At 49.7% G+C, this 26,141-nt stretch overlaps 1 protein-coding gene across 5 annotated transcripts in view; it reads right to left on the bottom strand.

Moving 5' to 3' along the window:
• Window positions 1-413: 413 nt before the first annotated feature.
• The window catches only part of SLC2A5 (solute carrier family 2 member 5), a 66,340-nt gene continuing 40,612 nt past the window's right edge, over window positions 414-26,141 (bottom strand). Inside the window, exons 1-12 of one of the 5 annotated variants that reach the window (XM_029231285.1) lie at window positions 24,505-24,597; window positions 17,018-17,116; window positions 16,067-16,227; window positions 11,171-11,295; window positions 6,132-6,284; window positions 3,295-3,420; window positions 2,996-3,183; window positions 2,767-2,877; window positions 2,203-2,304; window positions 1,840-1,915; window positions 1,273-1,400; window positions 414-1,180 (exon numbers count right to left, since the gene is read on the bottom strand). In XM_029231285.1, the coding sequence (XP_029087118.1) occupies window positions 977-1,180; window positions 1,273-1,400; window positions 1,840-1,915; window positions 2,203-2,304; window positions 2,767-2,877; window positions 2,996-3,183; window positions 3,295-3,420; window positions 6,132-6,284; window positions 11,171-11,295; window positions 16,067-16,227; window positions 17,018-17,116; window positions 24,505-24,537 (1,506 nt within the window). In that variant the 5' untranslated portion in view covers window positions 24,538-24,597 and the 3' untranslated portion in view covers window positions 414-976. Of the gene's footprint in view, window positions 1,181-1,272; window positions 1,401-1,839; window positions 1,916-2,202; window positions 2,305-2,766; window positions 2,878-2,995; window positions 3,184-3,294; window positions 3,421-6,131; window positions 6,285-11,170; window positions 11,296-16,066; window positions 16,228-17,017; window positions 17,117-24,504; window positions 24,598-26,141 lie in introns of those variants that run through there. The other 4 variants (XM_029231284.1, XM_029231286.1, XM_029231283.1 and 1 more) reach the window with 4 other exon arrangements.

The raw sequence follows: 26,141 nt of genomic DNA, 5'->3' as shown, positions 1-26,141 counted from the left end.
CCTCTTCACATACACACACACACACACACACCCCTCTACGAAAGCCTCTAGCTCTGCTGTGTGTGTGTAGGGGGCACTGCCTCTTTCTCCCGACACCCTTTCCTGTCCACCTTCAGGGCCCCTCGGTGTTCGCTATGCACCTGAACACATGCAGAGGCTTCCCCAACCTTAAATCTTAAAAATCTCAACTTTGCGACCACCTCATCTCTCACTCCTCCCCTTCTTTCAGCAAATATCGTCTGAGCGGCCTCCTCCGTGCCAGGTTCTTTTAGGCAGTGGGGATTCCGGGATAAACAAAACTGGCCAAACCCCTGCCCTTAAGGGGTTGACACTCCAGTGCAGCCAAGCTGTTTGAAGGAGCAGGGAATGCCCCCCGCCTTCCACCGGCTCACAGAAAAGCAGCACGTCTTGGTGAAAAGTGATATTTGTTTTATTGAGTATATACAGAGGCAATTCTATTGTCCTCTAATAATATAATTTGGGAACAATAATCTCTGACTTGGTTAAAGTCTCTGCAGGGACCTGCTTCCCAGATTCCTAGACTTCATTACTCACGACATCATACTTTTCAAAACTAGTGTTTCTGGAGATGGATCTGACAAGAGGATGGATTCCACCCTGATCATGGGCCCGTGGCCCCCGGAAGACTACGGGATTGGAGAAGAACTAGTTTCTTTGGCCACGTTTGATTCCTTCCATCTCAACACCACGGTGATGGCTTTCATTATAAGAGCCAGTGTTGCCAGGAGCCACACAATGGCTGACCCAGCATGGCTGAGGGACAGCTGCCCGGCGTGCCTTGGGGTTGGTGATGGGTCAACCTGGAAAGAGACAGCCTGGCCTTAAGAACTGCACAGAAGCCCTTACGACAGTCTCATCAGGGCCTGCCTTCCACACCGGACTTGTCCTAGTTCTGGATTCATAGCCCAGGAGGGAAGCTCCACGCAGACCTGATTCACAGGCTCCTCCTCTCGAGTTACTGCCCCGCAGTAGAGGGCGGAAAGTCCTTTAGCTCCTCCTTTTCTGGGTGCACCTCTGACACTTCGTTCATCTTGGTGAAGATCTCATTGATTTCTATGAAGGTCTTGGACTTGGTCTCGGGGACAACCAGGAAGGTGTAGATGGTGGTGAGAACACATATCATGGCAAAAATGATAAAGCTGTAAGCTCCGAGGCCCACCTGTGGGAGGGGGGAGGGTTCACGTTCTTGAAAAGGTTCTCGATTTACTGCTTGAGTATTTTGGGCCTCTGGGGCTCCTGGGTGGCACTTACTTGAATGAATGGGAAGATCAAGCCCACAGTGAAGTTGGAGAGCCAGTGGACACTGCCCCCCACCATGTAGGCGGCCGGCCGGGAGGACTGCAGGAAGATCTCGGTGATGAGCAGTGCGGGGATAGGACCTGGGGAAGAAGAGGAAGAGCTGTCTTCCCTGCCGGCCGAGCAAGCCCACAGAGGGTCCTGGAGCCCCTGCCCATGCAAGGTTCCAGAGGCATCCGGCCCAAGGTGGAGCAGTGTGTCTCCAGGACTCCTGGTCTCGTGGAGAAGGCACCTAGCAAGAGTCGGTCACAACAGGCGACATCCTGTGGTGTCCCTAAAGGGGGCCCATGACCACCTGTAAGACTCTCTGTGCCGACCACACGGGCACCGTGCTCCAGCCTACACAGGCTGCTTTACTGTCCTCGCTCAAAGCCCTCTGCCACAAGAACACAGGCAGAGAAGCCATTTGGGCCGAATTCGCCCCTCCCTGGAGCCTCTCTAAGGAGCTCAGGCCAGTAGTTTCTAGGGCTGGTGGTACAGGAGGGGGCAGTGAAACCACAGAACCAGCTCTGGGGTACATACTGGGCCCAAGGGCATGTCCTATGACATAGGAGATGACGCAGGCGATGCTGACGTAGGGCATCCAGGATATTGTGTCCTGTGGGGAGAAAACAGAGTTGGATCACACCTGGCAAAGCGGAGACAACCTGGGACGGGAGCGTCAGGACTCTCGGTTCCCGGAGGGCCAGTAGCTCTGCCTGGGTTGGGAAGGCGGGCGCCAGGCACCTCCTTCTACAAGCAGCGCAACCTGGATGCCCCTGGAATACCGGATGGAAGTGGGAAGTGCGCTGCTGGGGGGGGATCGGGGCTGCACGGGATCCCCAAGCAGCGGACTCGCGCATGCGCACGAGGGCGCAAGGCCCCCCCAGGCGCCCCCTTCCTCACCTGCAGAGCCAGGGCGGCAGTCAGCACGCAGCAGGCGGTGAAGCAGATGGAGAAGCCTAGGAGGAGCAGGACTCTCCTCCCCAGGAGCTCCACCACGAAAACCTGGAGGGAAAGGGCGAGGAAACGTGGGAGGCTCAGCAGGCCCACCTCCCCCTGTGCGCCCGCCTGCCCGTGTGTGTGTGTGTGTGTGTGTGTGTGTGTGTGTGTGTCCTTGAATGGCCAGCGGGCCTCCGCACTGCGCAGTCCAGGGGCCCCATTTGTCACGCGGTGGCCCTGGCACAGGTAGTGGTCCCCAGTGTGAGACGTTGGAGAAGAGCCACCTCTCACGGCGGTAGCTTCCGGAGTGGATGGTGGGGACGGGTCTCCATCTTTGGGGCCACAGGCTACCGCCCACCCCCCCAAGAGACAGGCTGGCATCTGAGGACAGCCCAGAGGCTAGAGAGGAGGGACCGAGGGGCATGTCGCCACTGAGCTCCGGGCTCCTTCCTGGGCCAAGACTCCCCATTCTCAAGGTGCCCTCCATCCTTGGTGGCAGACAGGGACTCGGCTCCCGGGGGCACTCACGGCGCAGATGGTCATCAGCATGTTGACCGCGCCTGTGCCCGCCGTCACATACTGGACATCCTGTGCCCTCACCCCAGCGCTCAGGTAGATCTGGTCTGCGTAGTAGTAGATCTGGAAGGCCACCCCCGAGGCTGGTGAGGCCGGCCAGGCAGCCTGGACCCCTCAGCGGATCCCTCCCCGCCCCCGCCCCCGTGCCTGCCCGCTGCCCCGGCCCCGGCTGCCCTGGTACCGCGTTCACTCCCGACAGCTGCTGGCCGCCCATGAGGACGACGATGGAGATGACCTGCCACCGCAGGGACCTCATTCTGAGCAGCTTCAGCACGGAGATGAAGCCGGCGGCCTTCTCGGCCCTGTCCTCCTCCCAGATCTCCTGTGTCTCGGCGTCCACGTCGTCCCAGCCGCGCAGTTCCCTCAGTGCTGGGTGAGGGAGCAGAGAGGGCGCTGGGGGCTGAAGCACGCAACCCCCCGCCCCCCAGCAAAGATGCCGCAACCTGCGTCGTTTCTTCCGGTCTCCTGGGAAAGCCTTACCGTTTTTGGCAGCCGCTTCATCTTTCTTCTGAATGAGCAGGTACCTGGGGCTCTCGGGGAAGAAGGGCAACAGAAGGAGCTGCAGTGCCGCGGGGATCCCGGTCACGCCGAGGAGGATGGGCCAGCCTGCAAGGAAACCAGTCCTACGTGAGAGCTGGCGCCCCAGCCTCCTCTCCTGTTTCTCTCCGCCTCCAGCCCCACGGAGCCGCTCTGGCCCATTATCCTGATTGGTTTTCTTTGGAGCTGGAGCTTCTTTCTTCTCTTCTGTCCCCAGCACCTAGGATGGTGCCTAACCAAGAGCGGACACTCTGAATACTTAGAGGATGGACACTGATGAATAGCCACTACCCACCTATCAGGTGGACAAAGTGAAAACTCTGACAACACCAAGCACTGACGGGAATGTGGGCAGATGGGAAGTGTCCACACCGCTGTGTGGACACGTGGCATCTTTAGGGGACAGTCTGGCAGGAGCTAGTGATGCTGGACACCCACGTGCTCTAACCCAGCAGTCCCGCTCGGGAACGCATGCCTGGGCCACCAGGACACCGGAAGGACAAGGGCAGAGCCCCACTGATTATAGAAACAAAACCCAGAAACAAGGCGAATGTCCACACAGTAGAATGGATGCATACATCATGGTTCATTCATAAGATGGAATTTTATACTGTGGTGAAAATGAAGCAAGTCAGGACGGGAGCCAATCCTACCAATGCGATGTTGGGTGCAATGTGGCTCCACACAATGTGGTTCCATTGTATTAAGTCCGGAAACAGGGAAAATTAACTCTATCTTCTAGAAAAGTGGTGAAACTCTTCTAGGGAAGAGTAAGGATGCGATGATCATAAATGTTGGCACAGTGGCTCCCTTTGGGGGCGGGAAGGCTGTGATTGAGGGGTGCACAGGGGGCCGGCGTGGTTCTAGTTCTGGATCCTTATATATGTTACATCACTCAATAAAAACAGTTAAATAAGTGAATGAGTGGTTCAGGCTCCATCTAGGAGCTGTGAATGCCCGACTCACCCCCTTTTCTCCTATGAGGAGGTGATAACTGCAGACATCTGCGTGCCGGGCACTAGAGTCTAATGGCTTTTCACATGTAGCCCACTTCCCCATCATAGCAATGTCAGGAGGCAGGCACCAGGATCAACCCCATGTTACACCTGCAAACACTGAGGCATGGAGGGCATGTAGCCCCCTTGCCCGAGATCAGTTATTTCGGAGCAAAGCTGAGATTCGAACTCAGGCACATTGAACCCTGAATCCCCATCCTCCCAACCTTCTCCCACCTCTTGGCTCCGAATCCAGGGCCTAGCTGATCCGGGTCCCGCTTCTATCACCCTTGCACAGACTACAGCGAGTATAGATGTGCCTGCCATTCGGGCCGTTGCCATCTGCCCTCTGGCCCCGCCCCCGCCCCCTACACTGAAACTCTTCTCATGAGATCTCAGTGACCCCTAACTGCCAAACCCAGACACCCTGTTCCAATCTTGACCCCTGTGACTTCTATGCAGCCTTTGTGCTGTGACTGCCCACTCGCTTCCAAGAACTCTGACACTATTCTCTCTGGCCTTCCTTCCTTCTTCACTGAGCACCTAGTATGTGCCATGAATTGCGCCGGAGATTCAAAGATGAGGAAGGCCAAGCCCTGCCCTCCACACTCTTGTCTAGAGGAGGGTACCGAGGGCTGAATAGTCACCATAAAGGATGGAGGGACAAAGTGAGAGTCCACCACCACACCTGCAGCTCCCTGCATGCACAAAGAACTTTATGCTTCCATCCCCTCTGCCCACATCTGGAATGCTGGTCCTACTCGCCACCCGCCAAGCCCAGGCCCTCTCTGAGACCCCCACCCTGGGTGGAACCATGGCTCCCTCCCACACACCACAGAGCAATTCGCAGGTGCCAGGGATCCGTGGCTGTTTCTGGGTGCAGCTGGTTGGTTACATGCCATCAGCGGGAGACAGGAACCTAGCTCCTCCACTCCTGGGCCCAGCTCTTTACAAGGGTGATTGAAAGGTGGGAGAGCTGGTAGCTAAACTCAGACTCAGGCCTGCACTGCCTGCATTTGTGTCATAAGGAGACATTGGACATGTGATCCAACTTCTCTATGCCTCAGGTTCTGCACCTGTAAAATGGGTATAGTAATAGTACATGCTTCATAGGTTGTTTGGAGGATTAAATGGATTATATAAAAGACTTCGTGTCTGGCCCATACGTTTTGACTGGTGCTTTGTTAGTGGTGATTTCCCTTTCAGAGGTTCGAGACCCAAGATGAAAAAAAGGGAGGTCATGCAAGAACAACGACAGTTATGAGTTGCTGTGCACCTACTATGTGCCAGGCCCCAGGCTCTTGGGGTGGGGGGGTGTGCGGTTCCGAAGTCTGGGTCTGGTGTGGATACCAGCCCTGAGACTCACCACCTCACCCACGGAGGCTGGGTCTTGTGACCCTCTTTCCTGGTCTGTGATGGGATGATCACGGGCCCCTGGGCAGCTGCATTGCTGGGAGGCTCCAGTGCAATGGTGCCGGAGGCCTTAAGCACAGAGCCTGGCACCCTGGTGGCCGTCATTACCACGCCCCGGGTCCCTGTGTGACAGCCACCAAGCAACCAAGAGAAAGATAGCAGCACCTCCTGCGCCCTCACAACTCCCTCATCCGTGTCCCAAGAGGGACTAGAGAACGTCAGTCTGTCTGTCCCCACCAACTTGTTCAGGCCCGCTCTGGGCAACCTCCGGCTCAGCACCGTGGGGTCAGGGCTGTGCAGGGGCCCCGTCATTTAGAGAGAAAAGACCAGCTCATAGGAACGGGCTGGGGGTCTGAGGTGTCCTGAGCTCACCTTCTTCGTTTGCGAGGAGACTCCGAAGACCCAAGATCTGGGCCGCAAGGATGCCGACGGTGATGAAGAGCTGGGGCACCACCCCCAGGGCCCCCCGCAGGTTCTTAGGGGCCAGCTCCCCTAAGTACATAGGGACGACATTGGAAGACAGACCTGGGAGGGAGGGTGAAATAAAGACACCATCAGGAAACATTAATCTGGCAGGGATGAGCTCTGTCTTCAAATACATTTATCCTTCCTCAGCAATCGCATTAGTTGGGCTGAAACTGTCTCAAAACTGCAGGACTAAGCAAACCACCCCTCTTGCAATTCTTAGGCCTTTTAACTTTAAGAGAAAATAGTCTGACCAAAGAAGTTCATGGACAGTGCGTTTGCTTCCAGACTGGTGTCACCTGGGGACACAGGCCACCCGGACCTCAGGTCTTCCCTCCTGATTGGCTTGGTCTCGGAGAGGAAAAGCCCAGGTGTGATTAGACTCTCTCTCCTCTCTTGCTCCTCGGGGCGGCGGGGGGGGATCCTGTTACTAAAAGGCCAAGGACCCCTGCCCACCAGCCTTACCTTCTGAGACTGTATATTACATAATAAGCTGATGGATAGACATCGAAGCACAAGCTTTATTTGTCAGTAAGCATTGAAAACTTAAATATATACTGTAGACTAACTGCATTCTGGGATTTGTGTAATGACTGAACTACTTCTGACTCCTCAGTATTTGAACTTGTTGGTTTTCCCGTCTTACTGATATCTGACCCCCTTATGAATAGGTGAAACAATTTAATAGGCTCTAAAGTATTTTCATAGATATTATCCCATTTAGTTCTCCTCAAAGTCCAGTGAAAGGTTGGGGGTCTGGGAGGAAGGTCAGATGGGTTGTTACCGGTCCAAGTATCGCACATGGAGCCAGAGGCAAGCTGGTGCTCAGAAAGACGTGGGGTCTGAGAGGGAGGCTGTGGCCAAGGGCAGACCAAGGGAGACGGTGTGGGGTGAGGGGAGCCTGGAGCTGCTGGTGATGGGAGGGTATTTTATAGCACTGAGGTAAGAGGAAACTGACGGCCAAGTTTTCAGCTCTGCAATTCTGCCCAAGGACATCTCTGCTTAGTATTTTATTATTATTATTTTTTTGGCTTTTTTTTTTTAAACATCTTTATTGGAGTCTGATTGCTTTACAATGGTGTGTTAGTTTCTGCTGTATAACAAAGTGAATCAGCTATACATATACACATATCCCCATATCTCCTCCTTCTTGCGTCTCCCTCCCACCCTCCCTATCCCACCCCACTAGGTGGCCGAAAAGCACTGAGCTGATCTCCCTGTGCTATGTGACTGCCTCCCACTAGCTATTTTACATTTGGTAGTGTATATATGCCCATGCCACTTTCTCACTTCATCCCAGCTTACCCTTCCCCCTCCCCGTGTCCTCAAGTCCATTCTCTACGTCTGCGTCTTTATTCCTGTTCTGCCCCTAGGTTCTTCAGAACCTTTTTTTTTTTAGATTCTATATATATGTGTTAGCATATGGTATTTGTTTTTCTCTTTCTGACTTATTTCACTCTGTATGACAGACTCTAGGTCCATCCACCTCACTACAAATAACTCAATTTTGTTTTGTTTTTATAACTGAGTAATATTCCATTGTATATATGTGCCATATCTTCTTTATCCATTCATCTGTCGATGGACACTTAGGTTGCTTCCGTGTCCTGGCTATTGTAAATAGTGCTGCAATGAACACTGTGGTACCTGACTCTTTTTGAATTATGGTTTTCTCAGGGTATATGCCCAGTAGTGGGATTCTGCTTAATATTTTAAAAGGGGCATCACAGTTCATTAATTAATACCAATTCTTTCTGATTTTCAGACAAAGACGGACAGTCTTTAGAGCAGCTCTTAGGTGTCTTGTGTGGTGGAGGGGCGGGGGTGGCCCTGCAGGCCCAGTGCCCAAAGGGCTATGGAGAAAGCGACGCCCTCGTGTTGCCCGGTCACCATTCAGGCCCTGGTGGCCGCTTCTCAAGGCCAAGTGCTTCTGAACTTAGTTAATAGCAACACTGGAGAGACCAACACCAGGGGGTTTGTGAAGAGATGGGATTCCCTTCATGTCAGTGGAAAACAGTCTCATTCTGTCTTAAAAAACAACTCCATGGGGCAACCCCCGGCCAGCCTGTTCTGACACCAAAACCAGAGAAGCAGCTTTTAAAGTTTAAATTCCATTAGTGAAAGTCTGAAGCGTTCTTACCAAAGATGTTGAGTAACAGCAAACCAGCAAACTGAGCATCTGGGGGTCCAAGCTGCATTGACCCTGAACCCGCTTGGTCAGAGTGGCCGTTTACTTCGTTTTTAGGGTGTCTAAGTACCACGGGGCTTGATGACACCCTTTCCTGACTTTTCAGGAAATATGTGAAGGAATGAACAGCAAATAGATTAGGCTTCTGCTGGAGTTCTTCAAGTATGACCTGAAGACACAGGGGGTTCCTGACACCTTTCAGGTGTCACCTTTCAGGTGTCACCTTTCAGGGGGTCTGTAAGATCAAAACTGTTTTCAGAACCGTCCTGAGATGTTACTTGTCCTTTTCAATCTCATTCCCTGACCAGTTTTCCAGAGATCACATGCTCTCTGACGTCACACCAACAGAACACAGAAGCAGGTTTGAGAATCTGGCTGTCTTCTGTTAAGCCAGACATTCAAGAGATTTGCAAACATGTAAAGCAATACCACTAAATTTTTTTGTTTTAGAAAATAGAATTATTTTCATAAAGACATGTAATGGGCTTCTTATTGCTATCTTAAAATGAATTAATACATTTCTTGGTTGCAATTTCTAACATGGTAAATATTGATCAGTATAACACATACGAGCTCCTTAGAACCCTCAATAATTTTAAGAGTGTAAAGGGGTCCTGAGGCCAAAAAGTTTGAGAACTGTTGACCAGAAGTCATGCTTATTTAAAAGCAAAGGTTGGTTGGGAATTCTCTGGCGGTCCAGTGGTCCGTGCTTTCACTGCCGAGGGCCTGGGTTCAATCCCTGGTTGGGGAATTAAGATCCGGAAAGCTGTGTGGTGTGGCCAAAAAAAAAAAAGCAAAGGTTGGGATGTTAAACTGTGATTTTTCTATTGGAGCCTAACATTTCTTTTTTGGAACCAACTCTGAATTGTTGGCTGTCAATAGAAACGTCACAGCACCTGCCCGCTGCTGACAACTTCCAGGAATCGTCCATTTTTCATAAAGCTGAGCCCGCCTGCAGGGAAAAAGTGCAGGAGCAGGGCCAGGCACCTCGGGACTCCTGGCCAGATGGTAGATGAATGTCCGGGTGCTCTCAGGGAAAGCTAGAATGAATGAAGTTTGCCAGGGGGCCCATCAGTCCCTCCTTGAGGTGCCCTCTTCTGTCTTCGGGAACCTTGTTTTCCTCTTCATCTCCCCAGCCCTGCAATCCCTCGCCACTTTCCCCAATACCAGGCTCCTTGCTGTCTCCTCTATTGTCAGTAAACTCCAGGGAAGGGGTTTGCTGACATCCAGCCAAATTATCCCTTCTTCATCCCCCTCCCTGTGTTTGGAAGGAGAACGAGTCACTTGAAAATGCCACAGCCTGGTGGGGGGCGAGTGAAGTGCCCAGGGTGCAGCATTTCCAGGGGCGCTTACCCTTGGGGGCCCACCCTGCAGTGCACAGCCCCGAGAGTGGGCACCTCGCTTGCCTCGACGGCCCTGGCCCTTCTGCCTACAGAGGAAGCCAACCTGAAGGAAGGCCACGGCATGGCTGAACCATGTCTCTTCAGTCTGAAGCCATCATGGGGGAATTTTCTATAACCAGGGAAACCCGGCCTGGGCAGAATGGCTTTGGAGAGGTTACTACCATTAACTCTTTTCTGGTAGAGGGATTCATGCATTTGATAATTTCTCAAGCTTTTTTGACCACAACTCACGGTGCAAAATACAGAAATACATTTTACATCCAACTTGGTTCTCACATATGTATAAAGATAAAGAACTGAAACAACGTTTCAAAAGACAATCCTTGGGCTTCCCTGGTGGCGCAGTGGTTGGGAGTCCGCCTGCCAATGTAGGCGGCGCGGGTTCATGCCCCGGTCCGGGAAGATCCCACATGCTGTGGAGCGCCTGGGCCGAGAGGCCTGCGTACCACACACAAAAAAAGACAATCCTTATCTTTACTACATGTGACACAGTCTACCCTAGTTAAAAGCAAAAAAAAAAGAAAATACTGTTTGCTAAACAGATGTCACCACCCACCAACTGATCCTGAGACAGGCTGGGATCTGGGACCCTTTGCTGCAGTGTTTGCAGCTGGACAAACATCTCCTTGAGCAACAAGCGGCAGAGAAACTATAAGGGACTAAAAATAACTGTGTGCATGTGTAGTTGGGACAAATTATGGACAAAAAGATACAAAAAGACCAAAGAAAACCCAACTGTCACCTCTGAAGAGCCAGGAGAAAACACTGTGTGTCTTGAGCAAAAGCAGAGTACTGCGCATGCCCCCTGCACTCAGCACAAAGGGGTGGGCAAAACACCCAAGCCACCCCTCTGGCCTGATGCCTGGACACACCTCTTCCCTCACGCCATATAAGGAACGAGCTCGCCCCCCACCTCGGGGAGTGAGCAAGGGAAGCTGTTACTTGTTTTTGCTCCCTCCTGCGGCTGCAGGGGCCCCAACAAAGCCTTGCCTGTATTTCTTGTCTGGCCTCTAGCCAATTTCTGTTGATTGGGGAAGGCCAAGAACCCTGGTCAGTATCATTCCCGACCTGCAGTTTAGAAAACATTGAGATAAAGGAGTGGTTGGAAGGACCAGTCCTATCCTAAGATTCTGTATCTCAGTCTTTCAAAGAACAGCTTTCTTCACAGGAAACTCCACAGTGAAGATCTGCCCGCGGTCCACACACATCCCTATAACGCAGGGGCTTAAGCGTCTACCCACAGCAGAGGTGTAGGAACAGCTTGACCCTATATGCTTCAGAGACCCCAGATTGGTTCAGACCCCAGGTGCCTGTTCTCCCTCCCTCTGACCATCCCGAATCACAGAATGGTTTACCTGCACATATTCCCACCAAAAGTCTGGCCACAATTATCATCTCAAATGACTTGGCAACTTCACTGCATCCCATTAAGATCGCAGGCACGATGGAAAAGATGTTGTTGAACAGCAAGGTTCCTTTTCTGCAGAGGACAAAATACCAGTTGGTTTGGTTTAAGGATCTGCCACTCCTTTAACAAATGTTTGCCGAGCATCTACTCAGTTACAGCAGTTGCTGTTGTGTTGTTCGATTTGCTGTTGACCTAAGATGGATACAGGTCCAGTGCATGGCCTGGTGTGGGAATATTCTCTGTGGGAGCAGATGTAAATGACCTCAATGCAGAGGGCATCAGTAGTGGGGAACAGAGGGAAAGGCTCGCATACTACAATACAGTAAAGGGTTCTGCAACCATAAACTAACATGATTTTAGTGTAATCTTGAAATCCAGACTGGATGAGGACATTAAAGGAAAGGTTTAGGCCAATCTCACCTATCAACGTAGATCTGAAAATCCTAAATGAAATATTAGCCAATTGAATTCAACAGCATATGTAAGACTCTTTCAAGGTTAAAAACACCATATTAAAGATTGTACTGGGGAAAAATATAGGATCAACAATTGAAGTAGCAAAACAAGTCAATAAAATTTGATATCTATCATGATTTAAAAGAAAACCTTAACAAACTATAAAAATGAGGGAACTTATGTAAGCTGATAAAGGGTATCTCCTGAAAACCTATAAAAAATCAAACTTAATAAAACTTACAAAACAGTCCAATTTAAGTCAAGACTGGAGTTGGACTTGGGCCCTGGAGAACCAGACAAAGGCAAAGGGAAAGCTTCTCTGGAGAAGCCCCTCCCATTGGGCTCCCCAGGAGTCCCCCAGCCAAGGACCCCCACCCCCTGAGATGAAGCATCACCATTACAGGACACACAAGACAATCCACCACCTGCAAGAGGCCGCACATACAAACAGCACAGCTTCAGACAACAGGATTAGATAGAAGCCATAAAATATGTTTTAAATGAGTAGTGTCATAAAATAAGGAATCAAAAGCGTACTATAGAAAGAACAAGAACATACATAAAACAGAACTACCCAAAACAATAGCAAAAAAGATAGATCTTAAAAGCAAATGAATAAAACTTAGAAATGAAAAATATAGTCATTGAAATAAAAACGTAGTAGGTGAATTGCAGCTGAGGGAAGAATTAATGAATAGGAAGGCAGACCTGAGGAAGTTACATAGAAAGCAAGAGAGAGAGAGAGAGAGAGAAGATGGGAAGTATGACATATTAAGATAGGGAGGATTATAATATCACTAGTCACAGTAGCCAGAAGGTGGAAGCAACCCAGATGTCCATCGACAGATGAATGGATAAACTAAATGTAGTATATTCATACAACAGAGTATCATTCAGCCTTAAAAAGGAAAGAAATTCTGACACGTGCTACAATATGAATGCACCTCGAGGGCATTAGGCTAAGTGAGATAACCCAGTCACAAAAGGACAAATCTTGTAGGATTCATTCATATAAGGTCCTTAGAGTAGTCAAATGCACAGAGACAAAAAGTTGATTGGTGACTTAGGGGAAGACAAGAAAGGGGAGTTATTGTTTAATGGGTACATGGTGTCCGTTTTTGTAAGATGAAAAGTTATAGAGATGTGGGTGGTGGTGATGGTTGCAGAACAGTGTGAGTGTACTTAATGCCAAAAACCTGTACACTGGACTTCCCTGGTGGCGCAGTGGTTAAGAAGCCACCTGCCAATGCAGGGGACACGGGTTCGAGCCCTGGTCCGGGAAGATCCCACATGCCGCGGAGCAGCTAAGCCCCTGCGTCACAACTTCTGAGCCTGCACTCTAGAGCCTGCGAGCCACAACTACTGAGCCCACATGCCACAACTACTGAAGCCCATGTGCCTAGAGCCTGCGCTCTGCAGCAAGAGAAGCCACTGCAATGAGAAGCCCGCGCACCACAGCCAAGAATAGCCCCCGCTCACCACAACTAGAGAAAAGCCTGCACGCAGCAACGAAGACCCAATACAGCCAAATTAATTAATTAAAATTAGAAAAAAAAACCAACGTGTACACTTAAAAGTTGGTTAAAATGGTAAATTTTATGTTATGTATATTTACCACACTTTTTTTCTTTTTGCTGCACCGTGCCACTTGTGGGATCTTAGTTCCCTGACCAGGGATCAAACCCGGGCCCTGGCAGTGAAAGCGTGGAGTCCTAACCACTGGACTGCCAGGGAATTCCCACCACAATTTTTGAAAAATAGTTTTTTAAACAAGTCTCTTTACAGACAACAACAACAACGACAAAGGCACGGAGGAACTTCCAGAAGAATATAGAAAATGGAGGAGAGAAAAGATCTGTAGAAATGATGGCTGAAAACTTTCCAGAACTGATGACAAAGACATGAAACCTCAAACAAGGAACTGCCATGAGTTCTGGGATAAATAAATCAGCCATAGCTTACTCATGAAAGGGAAGATTCAACAGTGTAAGGATGTTTAGTTTTCCTTCAATTAAATGATAAATCCAAATCGATTCCAAGCAGAATTCTTTTTCAGGGATTTCGATAAGCTGATTTTTTTTTTTTTTTTTTTGCGGTACGCAGGCTTCTCACTGTTGTGGCCTCTCCCGTTGCGGAGCGCAGGCTCCGGACGCGCAGGCTCAGCGGCCATGGCTCACGGGACCTGCCGCTCCGCGGCATGTGGGATCCTCCCGGACCGGGGCATGAACCAGTGTCCCCTGCATCGGCAGGTGGACTCTCAACCACTGCGCCACCAGGGAAGCCCTCGATAAGCTGATTTTAAAATTAACACAGAAGACTAAAGGAACATGAATAACTAAGATAAATTTGAGAGTAAGTGATTTTTTACATGGAAAAAAATTAAAATAAAATTGGCCTTCCCTCTCCATTCACCTACTACATACAAAATAAAATTATCCCAGATCTATCTGGGAAAGACAAAATTGTAAAATCATTTTTTTAATTATAGAAGATTATCCTTATGACGCCTGGTAGGGAAGACTGTCTTAAGACACAAAAAGCAAAAATCATAGATGAGTTAAATGTGACCACTTGAACATTTAAAGATTTTGTATCAAAAAGATACTACATGTACAATTAAAAATAAAGCAACAGGGCTTCCCTGGTGGCGCAGCGGTTAAGAATCCGCCTGCCAATGCAGGGGTCACGGGTTCAATCCCTAGTCCGGGAAGATCCCACATGCCGCGGAGCAACTAAGCCCATGCGCCACAACTACTGAGCCTGCACTCTAGAGCCTGCAGGCCACAACTACCGAGCCCGCGTGCCACAACTACTGAGCTCATGTGACTAGAGCCCATGCTCCACAACAAGAGAAGTCACAGCAATGAGAAGCCCGCGCACCGCAACAAGAGTAGCCCCCACTTGCCGCAACTAGAGAAAGCCCACGTGCAGCAATGAAGACCCAAAAAACCAAATAAATAAATAAAATAAATAAATAAGGCAACGGATTGAGAAGACGTGTGCCGGATACAACAGAGTACAGTGTGGATGTTACTTGCACGATGTGCTCAGAAGTGAAATTTCCTCCCAGCACCCTCTGTGCCTCCTTTTCCCATGTGTGAAAAGGGGATGGGGCTTTTGTAAGGATTAGTGCAGTTAATATCCCCTAAAAGCACTTAGGATAGAGGCCGGCAAGTAGGAACCCGTCAATTAATTGTTAGCTGCTACTGATAGTTAAAGAACACAGATAAATCTTTAAGAAAACCACAAACAACTGAATAGCATTTATCACATTTTCAATTGGACTAGCAACTGTCAGCTCCATCTTCAGACCAGACGGCTAGTCCTTCACTCAGGAGAAGCATCCTGCAGATCTGTGACTTGACTGATGCTCTGCCCACCGGTGGTCCACAGGGAGAACTGTGCGTTCAACACCAACCTCCCAGCAAGACTTCAGGACCTTAGATCCTGAATCACAGCTTGTATGTTTCTATTCTCAGATTCTTTTTGAAAAAGACTGGAGAAGGAACCAAGGTCTGGGGTCTGGCCTTGAGCTCACTAGATCTGTGGCTGAGAACGGGCACTTTACCTCAACCCGCCTCCGTGTGCCCATCCTCGAAGGGAGGGGCCTGGAGGGGAAGAACTCTTAAATACTGTTCATAACAAGGCTGCTTGCTCTCTCACGCCCATGGAATTTACCAGGGGGGTGCGAGGGCTTAAGGACCTTTCTTGGAATCAAATACAGAATCTCTGATGCTTCTAGAATTAGGGGCAAATATTTAAGCTCTGCTCTTGCCACTGATGACGCTCACAGTGAGGGTCGCCCTGGGACCACACGGTCTCACACTGAAGGGCTTGACATTAATCTCAGCCATTTCAGAGTTTTACAGGAATTTAATTTGGGCTACATTTTGCATGTAACTGGATTCCAAGGTAAAAGAACAGAGCAGTTAGCTTGTGTTCATTTAGGAAGCAGAGTTCAGGAGCATCAGTCTATGGTCTGCATTGGGCCTGATGTCTTGGCCATGCCATCTGGCATTTGACTCTTCTAAAGGCCAAAAGGAAGTTTTGGAAAGGACGATTTCAAGGCGAGAGAGGGTAAGAGCGGGAGTGAGTCCTGATCTCTGAGGCACCCTCTGCTCTTTCCATGCCCACCCCAGACCCTGAGACCCGTCACCCCCACCCAACTCCAGCCCTGAGACCTTCATTGCCTAAGTCCCCAAACACTTGGTCAATGTCTGGTCTTCTTAACCACATTAGGAAACAACCACCAGGGAAGCCCAGGAAACAAAGATCATCGCAGCAATCATAACCTGGTTTTATGATACTGATTTCTGCTTTAGGCCCAGGTTTTAAACTCTGATGGGGTCTATGAGTTTCAGGGAGTTGAACATTCACCTTGCCTTACCTGCCTAATTTATTCACCAAGGGGCCGACCATGAGGGAGCCGAGGAAGCCTCCAAAGGGAAACATGGACACAGAAACCGACCACAGCAGGGTCAAGGAAAATTCGCTTATGTATTCACCGATTCTGTCATAGTAGGTCTCGTTATAAAATGCTTTCATGAGCTGGAGAGCAAAGCAAAACAGAGCACCAAAATAATCTGAGCTGGGTTTGCAGAAAGAACAGTGTAAGTTGTTGGGCCACCCGATGGGATGAGCTGGGCATGTTGGAACATCAACACGATTAAGTGGAGGAGAGGAATGAAGATTAACAGCAATTAGCAGGGGGCACCCACGCGGGGCGGGTGGCTGGGAGGCCTCTGATGGGCAAGCTGCCGGGGATGTTTCTTTTTTTTTCTTTAAAGAATTTGATTGGTTCTCTTTATTATTTATTTATTTATTTGGCTACGCCCCGCAGCGTGTGGGATCTTAGTTCCCTGACAAGGGATCGAACCCGCGCCCCCTGCAGTGGACGCTTGGAGTCTTAACCACTGGACCGCCAGGGAGGTCCCTGCCCAGGATGTTTCTAACCCCAGAAAGGAATGACTCCAGGCTTCCAATCACGGAATCAATGCTGGATGAGCCTGGCCCCTCCAGACTCTGCTGTGGATTACGAGGCTGTGGAAGATCAGAGTGCCCCCAAACCTACCCCCCACCCCTGGAGGCCAGCCCACTATGTGTCCAGCCAGGCCTGGCTCTCCACGAGAACCTGGTGTGTCCCCATGACCCTGTGCCTGCAAGTCCCTTGGGCTTGCGCTGTTTATTTCATGGGTTTCCCCCACCCTTCACTTGAGGTCCCACTGTGTGCCCTCAGTGTCTGTACAGTCCCACCCTAGTGGCCACCTGGGGAACCGGCTGCTCCAAACCCACCTCCCTGTTCCCGGGGGGCTGCGTCTCGCCCACCATAGCGACCTACCTTGGCAGGGGAGTTAATAGCAGCCACGTTGTACCCATACTGGAAGGATGACCCAAAGGCAGCTATCAGCGTCGCCAGAGCAAGCACTGGTGTCAGCTTCTGCAGGAGGAGAGATCACGGCTTTAGGTAAGGAAGCAACCCGGGGCTCCAGGGAGCTCCTGATTTACTCAGAGTCTCGCAGAAAGATGGATGTAATGGGATCTGAAGACCCGTGGTCTTTCAACCACTCCATGTCTGGAAACCTACCCTCCACGCACCTTGGGTGGAGCAGGTTTCTTTAACCGTAGCACTTAAGCCTGGATAATCCTCCTGGATAATCCTTTGTTGTGGGAGGCTGTCCTGTGTGCACTGTAGAGACACCCCTCACCCCATCTGGGACAACCTAAATGTCTCCAGACGTTGCTAAATGTCCCTGGGGGCAGGTGGGGAATCGCCCCTGGTTGAGAACCACTGGGTCTCAACAAAACCGAAGGGTCACCCCCTCCAACACGCCACCTAATGTCTGAGCTGCTCCTGTGACGTTCCTGCAGGGGACTGCCTCTGCTGATTGCAGCAAATGCACTCAGGCACTGCCTCAAACACAACCCCCCCCCCCAAAAATCAGAGAGAAAGTGTGAAAATTTTTAATTTTTTAGGGCCACTGATTAACTTCCTTTAGCCTCTGGACTGTTGCTCTAAGAGGCAGAAGGCATGGTGAAAGAAATATTTAAATTTAAAGATTTCTGGGGACTCTTAAACACACACATTCTGTGACGATATCCGCTTTGACACCTGGGTAACTGAACACTCATTTAAGACAATCTTTAATGACACGTGGGAATTCATTAATAAAAGAATGAAAATTGGGAGAAAAATAAAAGTGGAAAGAGCTTTGCTCTTAGAATCTATGGATCTCAGTTTGAATTTGCTCACTGCCACTTTCTGGCTTAATTTCTGTGATCTTCAGTTTCCTCATCTTTAGCGTTAGGATAATAACACCTCTCGGAGTTATTGCAAGGATTCATTATGGAAGCGTCTAGCTGTGGAGGTGAATCCACTGACTGGGGTGGGCCTGGGCTCTCTGGACCCACCATTGACGCCCTTCATCCTGTACTACAACCGAGGTCCCCATCACATGAGACTCAGCCCCTCTGGTGGTGAGCTGAGGTCCTCATGTCTCCCCTGGGCAGCATCCCTCCGAATCTAAGGGGGAACCTCTTGAGAGAGGCAAGTAGGAGCAGGACAGGCAGAGAAACAGTGGGCACCTGGGCCTCGCCTCATGCCCGGGGGGGACCGCTGAGCTAGTGACCCCCTCCCTGACCCCACAGAGCAGGTGCAGGACCCACAGGAGTCCTGGTCAAGAGCAGAACCGCAAGTGAAACTTTGCCCGTCTCACCTCTTCTACCAAATAATTAACAAATGCTTAATCCACAGGAAGTTTCTGGTAAAGATGATAAGAGCCACAGACAAGGCAGCCTATCAAGGAGCAGCGGGCTCTGGTTTCCAGTCTCTCCTCAGGCCCCACCACCCCCTCGGGCCAGGGGGGCAGCAGGTGACAGAAGTGGGGGGAGCAGGGGATGGTGCCCAGGAGGGGAGGCGGGTTCCAGGGCTGTTGCTACACCGTGTTTTCTAAAGGCAGGGGGTACGCAAGTAGGCATACCCACCCCACCCCCAAAACCCCACCCAGGAGGTAGCATAGGGCCAACCATGTTACACTTCACCTCCTGAAGTGCTCTAGGTATTCATTCATTCACTCATTCATTCATTCACACATTGAGCACCCACTGTGAGCCAGCCATGGTTCTAGGTTCTAGCTACTAGGGATATAGTGGAGAAGAAAACAAAGAGCCCTGCCCTATAGCTGTCCTATTGCTTGATTTGGCAGAAGGGAGGAAGGAAGGAGGGGAGGGAAGGAGGCGAGGAAGGAAAAAAAATGTTGATTAAAATTTCTCCTCTTCTAATTCCCTTCCCAGTAAATGACAAACTGTAAATGCACCAGGTTTCATTCATACTGCAGGTGCAACTCCAACATTCCACTTTGATGGGTCCTAAGGTTTGAAGTCCTTAACCAAGCTCAGTGCGGGAGCTGGCTGGTGTCCCGGGGCTCATGCCCCAGACCGGGGGGATCCTGCCAGGTACGTGGATAGCCAGCTCTCTGACTGCTTTTATGGGATTCTAGCAAAAATTATCAGAGACCTCACGCTGTAGAGTGTCTAAGCCTAGAGCACATAATTCAACTTCTATTCCTTGGCTTCCTCCTTGAATTCAAGCCATAGGCACATTCTAAGGACCCGTAGGAATCAGGGTTCACCCTTTGTGGAAATAGCAAAGACATTCTGGGTAAGTTCTCAAGTTCTCACCGACCTTGCTGGTCCAAATGCCTTCATTCTTATGAAACAAAATTATTTTTAAGGCAGGAAAAGAAAAAGTTAACATAAAATTTTCTCTGCCATTTGAGCTACTATCCCCTCCCCTTTAGTGTGCATTAAGCATATGCGTTACACATTAACTAGATCCCCTTAGAGGACACAGGATTGCCTACTCACACAAAGGAAGAAAAACAACGACAACAAACAATGCCCCTCTGGCACCAGCAAGCTAAATCCTTAGGAGATAACATTCCTTTCCCAATCCTGTAAGGGGTCACACCTCGTTAGACTATGTAAACTGTCATATGTTACTTTGATGTATAACACTTCGTCTCAAAAATTATATAACTGTGCTCTGACTTCTAACAGGAAGAACAGTCCTCAGAGCTTTCTTTTTTGTGTGTGTGTGGTACGCGGGCCTCTCACTGTTGGGGCCTCTCCCGCCGCGGAGCACAGGTTTCGGACGCGCAGGCTCAGCGGCCATGGCTCACGGGCCCAGCCGCTCCATGGCATGTGGGATCTTCCCGGACCGGGGCACGAACCCGTGTCCCCTGCATCGGCAGGTGGACTCTCAACCACTGTGCCACCAGGGAAGCCCCCTCAGAGCTTTCTGAAAGACTGGCTGCCAGGTTATAATCCTCAGGTTGGGTCGAATAAAAATTTCATTTCTTTCTTAGATTGACCGTTGATTAATTTTTTTTCATGGACGATGCAATAAACATTGCATTGCATATTTATTGACAGCTGTCTATGATCTGTGTACCATGCTGTAGTCCAGTGAGCAAAACAGCTGCCCTCAGGAAGACTGTGGTCCAATGGGAAAGACAGACATTTTTTTAAAACTTCATAATAATTTAATAATGAAACTAGAACTGGAGTAAGTTTTATGAAGAAAATCCACAGAAGTGGTTAAAGAGGGGAGTCAGGAAAGTGACTGAGAGAGGATGGGGGCCCGGGTAGGGGAGTGGCTGAGGCAGGGGAGCAAGAGGTACCGCTTTGAGGACTATTCAGGAAGTAAAATCAAGGGATGCGGTACCCCTTGAGAAAAATGGAAATCAAAACCACAACGTGATACCACTTCTCACTCATTAGGATGGTTAAAACCAACAAGACAGGTAAATGTGTTTATGAGGATGTTGAGAAAATTGGAACCCTCTCACATTGCTTATGGGATTGTAAAATGGTGCAGCCACTTCGGAAAAGAGTCCGGCAGTTCCTCAAAAAGTTAAACACAGAGTAAACATATGACCCAGCAATTCCACTCCTAGGTATATACCCAAGAGAATGAAAACACATATTCATGCAAACTTGATCACAAATGTTCATAGCAGCATTTTCATCATAACCAAGAAGTGGAAACAACCCAAATGTCTATGAGCTGATGAACTGATAAGCAAAATGTGGGATATTCATGCAATGGAATATTATTTGGCCACGAAAAGGAATGAAGCAGTGATACTCGCTACAAAGTGGATGAACCTTGAACACAAGCTACGTGAAAGAAGCCAGTCACAGAAGACCACCTGGTTCCATCGATGTGAAATGTCCAGAATAGGCAGGTCTGTCCACAGAGACAGAGATAAATCAGTGATTGCCCAGGGCTGGGGGAGAAGAGAAGGAGATGGGGGGAAATGCGGAGTGACTGTCAGTGAGTAGGGGGTTTCTTTTAGGGGTGATGAAAATGTTCTAAAATTGATTGTGGTGATGGATACACAACTCTGTGAATATATATTGAATTATATACTTTAAAGGGGTGAATTGTATGGTCTGGGAGTTATATTCTCAATAAAGTTACTATATAAAAAAGGCATGTAAGAGAAATTCAGGGCTTAAGCTTTCTTTTTCTTTCTCTTTTCCTTTTCTTTCCTTTCCAAGAGGGGAAAAAAAAGAATTTGGTACTGGGCAGGATTAGGGCATGAGGGAGGATGTCCAGGTCTCCGACCATCTTATTGAAAATGACAAATGGCTCAGTGTCCTCAAGACATGAGAGGGGACCCTCCTCAGAGGCCAAGGGAAGCCGGGACTATGAACTGTGCTTTTGAGAAAAACTAGGAACCAAATCCCTCATGCCCAAGGTAAACTGGCTTCCTGTTTTTCAAAATGCTGAGAACATTCTGAGACTTCAGTGAAGCAACCACCTTCAGGGCTAGCCCTCTGACAGGGTGTGATTCAAGCTCTCTGGGAAGAAAGCCCCACCCAAACCATTTCTCTCTTAGGAATTTGTCTCCAATTTCTCTTTCTACCACCAGAGAGACACTCTCAGTCTCAGACTTTTCCTTGTCAGGCGTCTCCAGTCAGAATGCAAATATGCCTGGAAAAGTGAGTCCCTATGAATTATTAACACTATAAGTCACTGTATCACACTATGGAATGAACCCAAAGTTTCACAAACATTCCTTGAGGTCCGAGTGACGAGGGGAGAGAGGAGAGACAAACGTCATAACATTTTAGAGCTGGAGGGGCCAAGTGTTGTTGCTGCGGGGGGTTTACAGCGTGGCCACTGCAGCCCAAGAACAAGGGGTTGAATCCTGCCTCTCCTGCTGCTGACTGTGTGGCCTAGGGCCAGCTACTAAACCTCTCTGTGTCTTGGCTCCTTCATCTGTACAATGGGGACAATGATACTGCCTTCCTCACAGGACTGATATGGGGAATAAGTGAGTCCATATATGTGAAACAGGCTCGCAGCTGGCTCGTGGTGGTACACACTCCAAGCATTACACATTATATCACGGTTTGCTATCAATATTAATTATTAACAATGAGAACCCAGAGGGGAAGTTAGTAGCTCAACGACACTAAACTAGTTGGTGGTGGAGACACTCCACGAAAAATTCTGTTTTCACTTTCCAAAGCATTTTGGCATTTTTTTCTAATCATCTTATTTGTTTCTTTCAGGCCAAGAGTCCTCTTTCCCGGCGGAAAGTCCTTGATGCACACCAGATTCATGTCTTTTCTCTTTACATATGAGGAACCCAAAGTCCAGTGAGGCCGTGGTCACACAGCCACCAGGGCACAGCCAGCCAGGCCCTCCCCACCAGCCCTGAGCGGCCCCTGGCAGCCCAGCCTCTGTGGCCTGAGCTGGCACCCCCACTTCCACTCAGCTCCTAAATCCCTCCTTGGCTTCACTTTGTGATTTGAAGGTTCTTTTACAGTCACCACTGGAATAGTTCTGTTTTGACGTCTCCTGGGACACCCGGCATATATTCACCCAAAGGGCCAGGTCTGCCCTCAGTCACCTGGGAAGGGGCAGCCTGCATCCCCCTGGATGGATCCCTGGAGGAGGCCCCCTTCCTTGGGGGACTGCAGGAGCAGGTGGCTGTGATCAGCCCATATCTTTTGCATGTGACCGTTTAATCATCTCCTTTCAAAATGTATCGTGCGTTTTCAGGGACCACCACGCAGGGTGTTTCTGTTCTTTTGCAGCCCCACCTGAGGACACAGCTGGGCGGTGCACTTCTTTTGAAGAGACGGCACAGACCAGACCAGGGCCCCCCGACCCCCAAATCCCTGAGTTCTTATTACCTCACAGCTCGTTTTCTATAAAATAGAGGCGATAACATTTGACCTAACACGTTCTTGTTGTCATGAAGTCCACAAGGCAATCCCTGTGGAGTGACGTAGTAATCTCTAAAGCAGGCAATCTCGTGGGCGAGAGTGCTACTGGCATCTAGTGAGCAGACACCAGGGATGCTGCTCAACATTCTACAACACCCAGGCCAGCCCCCCATGGCAAAGAACTATCCGGCCCCCAAAGTCAGTAGTGCTCTGCTCTAAAGGATGGTCACACAATAATAACACTTATGGGGGATCCACTCTGTGCTAGGTAATTTACACACGTGATCTCACTTACTTGTTCCAGCATCCCTCTGAGGTGGTATGGTTATTATTCCCATTTTACAGGTGAGAAAACCAAGGCACAGAGCAGTTAAATAACTTGCCCAAGTTCCCACAGCTAGAATAGGATGGAGCAGGAATGAATCCCAGGTACTTCTACCTCTCAGACCTGTCCTTAATCTGTGAGCTACAGAGCATGGACCCAACCTGTCTATGGCAAGGCTCTCTTGTCCACGACTGAATAAATAATAATTTGCACAAATAAGTACCTCCCCCATCAATATAAGCAGATGCTGTTGTGATGAATAAAATGCAAATTTCTTAAAAGTGTTAATAAATTTATGTTACCTTTCTGTCCTTATGCATTTTCCTCAATCAAAAGACTCTAGGACTTCCCTGGTGGCGCAGTGGTTAAGAATCCGCCTGCCAATGCAGGGGACACGGGTTCGAGCCCTGGTCCGGGAAGATCCCACATGCCGCGGAGCAACTAAGCCCGTGTGCCACAACTACTGAGCCTGCATGCTGCAACTACTGAAGCCCGCGCGCCTAGAGCCCGTGCTCTGCAACAAGAGAAGCCACCGCAATGAGAAGCCCGCGCAACGCAACGAAGAGTAGTCCCCACTCGCCGCAACTAGAGAAAGCCCGTGTGCAGCAGTGAAGACCCAACGCAGCAAAAAAATAAAAATTAAAAAAATTTATTAAAAAATTTATTAAAAAAAAAAAAAATTAAAAAAAAAAGACCCTAAAAGTACAACGACAATTATATGGAGGCCAAGGGTGGGTGGGAAGAGGTTCAGAAAAATCTTTCGTCTCTAAAAGAAAAGGATTCTGATTATCTAAAAGGGAGGGAACCTCTGCTACAGATCTGAGTTCAATTCAAATCTTGCAACATCTTCTCTATCTTCTTTTCGTGCTGGCTTAGCTCTTCACCTGCTGAAAAGGTTAGTGAAAATGCCCTGAAGCGAAAATCAAAACAAATCAAAAAACTCTCACAGGCCACATGTGTAAGGATTTTGTTGCTGGTTTCCGAAGCCCTTCACCTCAAGTCCTTACAGTGAGGGAAGTTGTGACAAACTCATCCTTTGAGTCTCATCATTTCGGTCCCAGCCCAAAGAACCTCTAAATCTCAGTGTGTCTAAATGTCTCCTCTCTCTAGTCCCTGTAAAAGTCCAGCTGCTGGGTGAGCTCTGAGGGGCAGGTGCCCCAGTGGTCCTCGCCGTGCACAGAGCTCCGAAGAGCATCCCCAGCAACGCCGAACAGGCCCTGCCGTGGGGCTGCTGCTTGCTGTCTCGACAGCAAACTTACCCCTTCCCTCCTGACTGCGTCCTGTTGCTCCATCTTTGCTCTGGAAGCGCAGGGTCCTGCTTATTTCCTTTCAGCCAAAATAACAAATGCACTGAATGGCGAGAGAAGACATTCTGTCTGTACTTTGGCCAAGCCAGGTAACAGCCAATAGCATTTTTATAGGCGGGCTAAGGCAGAATAACCCTTTCGGGAACCCAGAGGTTTGTCTCGTTTTCGCTTCTTCTTTTAAGGGAGATGTCTGGGGTCTAACTCAGCAAGTGGGCACCCCCCAGGGACTGCAGGCGCAGTGCCTTCCCGATTGGGACAGTCTGCGGTATTTCCTTACTGCGAAAGTCAGGCTCGTGGTGAGTGACTGGAAGGGTTATTTCCGTCACAAACACATGGAAAGCAGCAGGTTCCAGTGACCCTACAACACAGCAGGTAACATGGGGGCAGGAGATGGGGTCATTAGAGGCTTCTCAGGAGTGGTCCCTGGCAGGAAGCCTGCAGCCAAATCTCTCCACTAGGAAGTCGGCTTTTGCCCCAACTACCACGCAACACTTTCCTCAGAAAGTTTATTTTCCTTTTTAAGGAACTCAGAGTCGCCTAGAGATGAGATTTTCTGTGCAATCATCACTATTGCAAAAGCAGTAAATATTTCAAATCCCTTTATCTGCAGGGCAGGGAAAGTGAGTCACAGCTGCTTGTCTGGGTCCTCCATGCATGGCCAGGCCCCTGTCGGCCCCCTGTGCTCAGCACGTGTTTGGCTGCCATGCGGCCACCACACCAGGTCAAGTGGCCCAAATCCAGAGCAGGCTCGCAAAGCCGATGGGCTTTCATCTTTACAGGGCATGTTCCCTGTTTTATTTGCTGTGGCGCAAATCCAGTTAATGTAGTCACATCTTCCCCTGTTCACCTTCAAATGACTGTTAACTGGGGGTCCACTGTGTGTCGGGCACTGGTCTTGGCATCAGTGGCAAACTCGGGAATTGTCATCAGGTCCCTCTGTGTGGGAGGCTGAGGAAGGTGACAGCGCGCACGCGCGCGCGTGTGTGTGTGTGTGTGTGTTGGTCCCTGCTTCCCCATTCACGTGGGGGGTTTGGGGGGACAGGGAGGTGTTGGGAGCAGTGGGGGGCGGGACTGACCATTTCCTTTCTCTAACTTCATCTCCTGTCCTTTTTCTCCTGGGTCACAGCCCTAATACCATGATTTCCCACTGAGGTTTGGCAAGACCAGAGGTTCCCAATTATTTCAAAGAGTTTTGAAAAATTCTCCAAAGAAAATGCACTTTAGTTGCGGGGCGGCGGACGGGAGAGGGGTGGGGGGGGTGAAGGGAAGGGGACAGGTTGGGAAAGCAAAAAGAGCTGTCAGAAGTTTGCCACCATGGGTCATTGCCAGGTCCAGAGGAAATCAAGAGAACCACTTCTAGGCCCAGAGCTTCCACTTCGCTCCCTGGGGAGCTGAAAGCTGAGAGATGGGGTTGGTGTAGGCCGATGCAGACCTCCCCTCCCCCGGCCTCGACCTCCCACCTGGAGTGGAGGTGGTGGGAGGAGCTGGTGGCCCAGCCTGGGCTGGAGGGGGCTCTCCTGTCCCGGGGAGGGGGGGGGAGGGGGGGGGGGGGCGGGTGTTGCAAGGAGAATTGGAAAATACTCCAAAGA

Source organism: Monodon monoceros, unplaced genomic scaffold (genome assembly GCF_005190385.1).
Source record: "Monodon monoceros isolate NGI ecotype Baffin Bay Population unplaced genomic scaffold, NGI_Narwhal_1 Super_Scaffold_18, whole genome shotgun sequence".
In the NCBI taxonomy this organism is placed as follows: domain Eukaryota; kingdom Metazoa; phylum Chordata; class Mammalia; order Artiodactyla; family Monodontidae; genus Monodon; species Monodon monoceros.
This window is presented reverse-complemented; position numbering and strand designations above follow the sequence as displayed.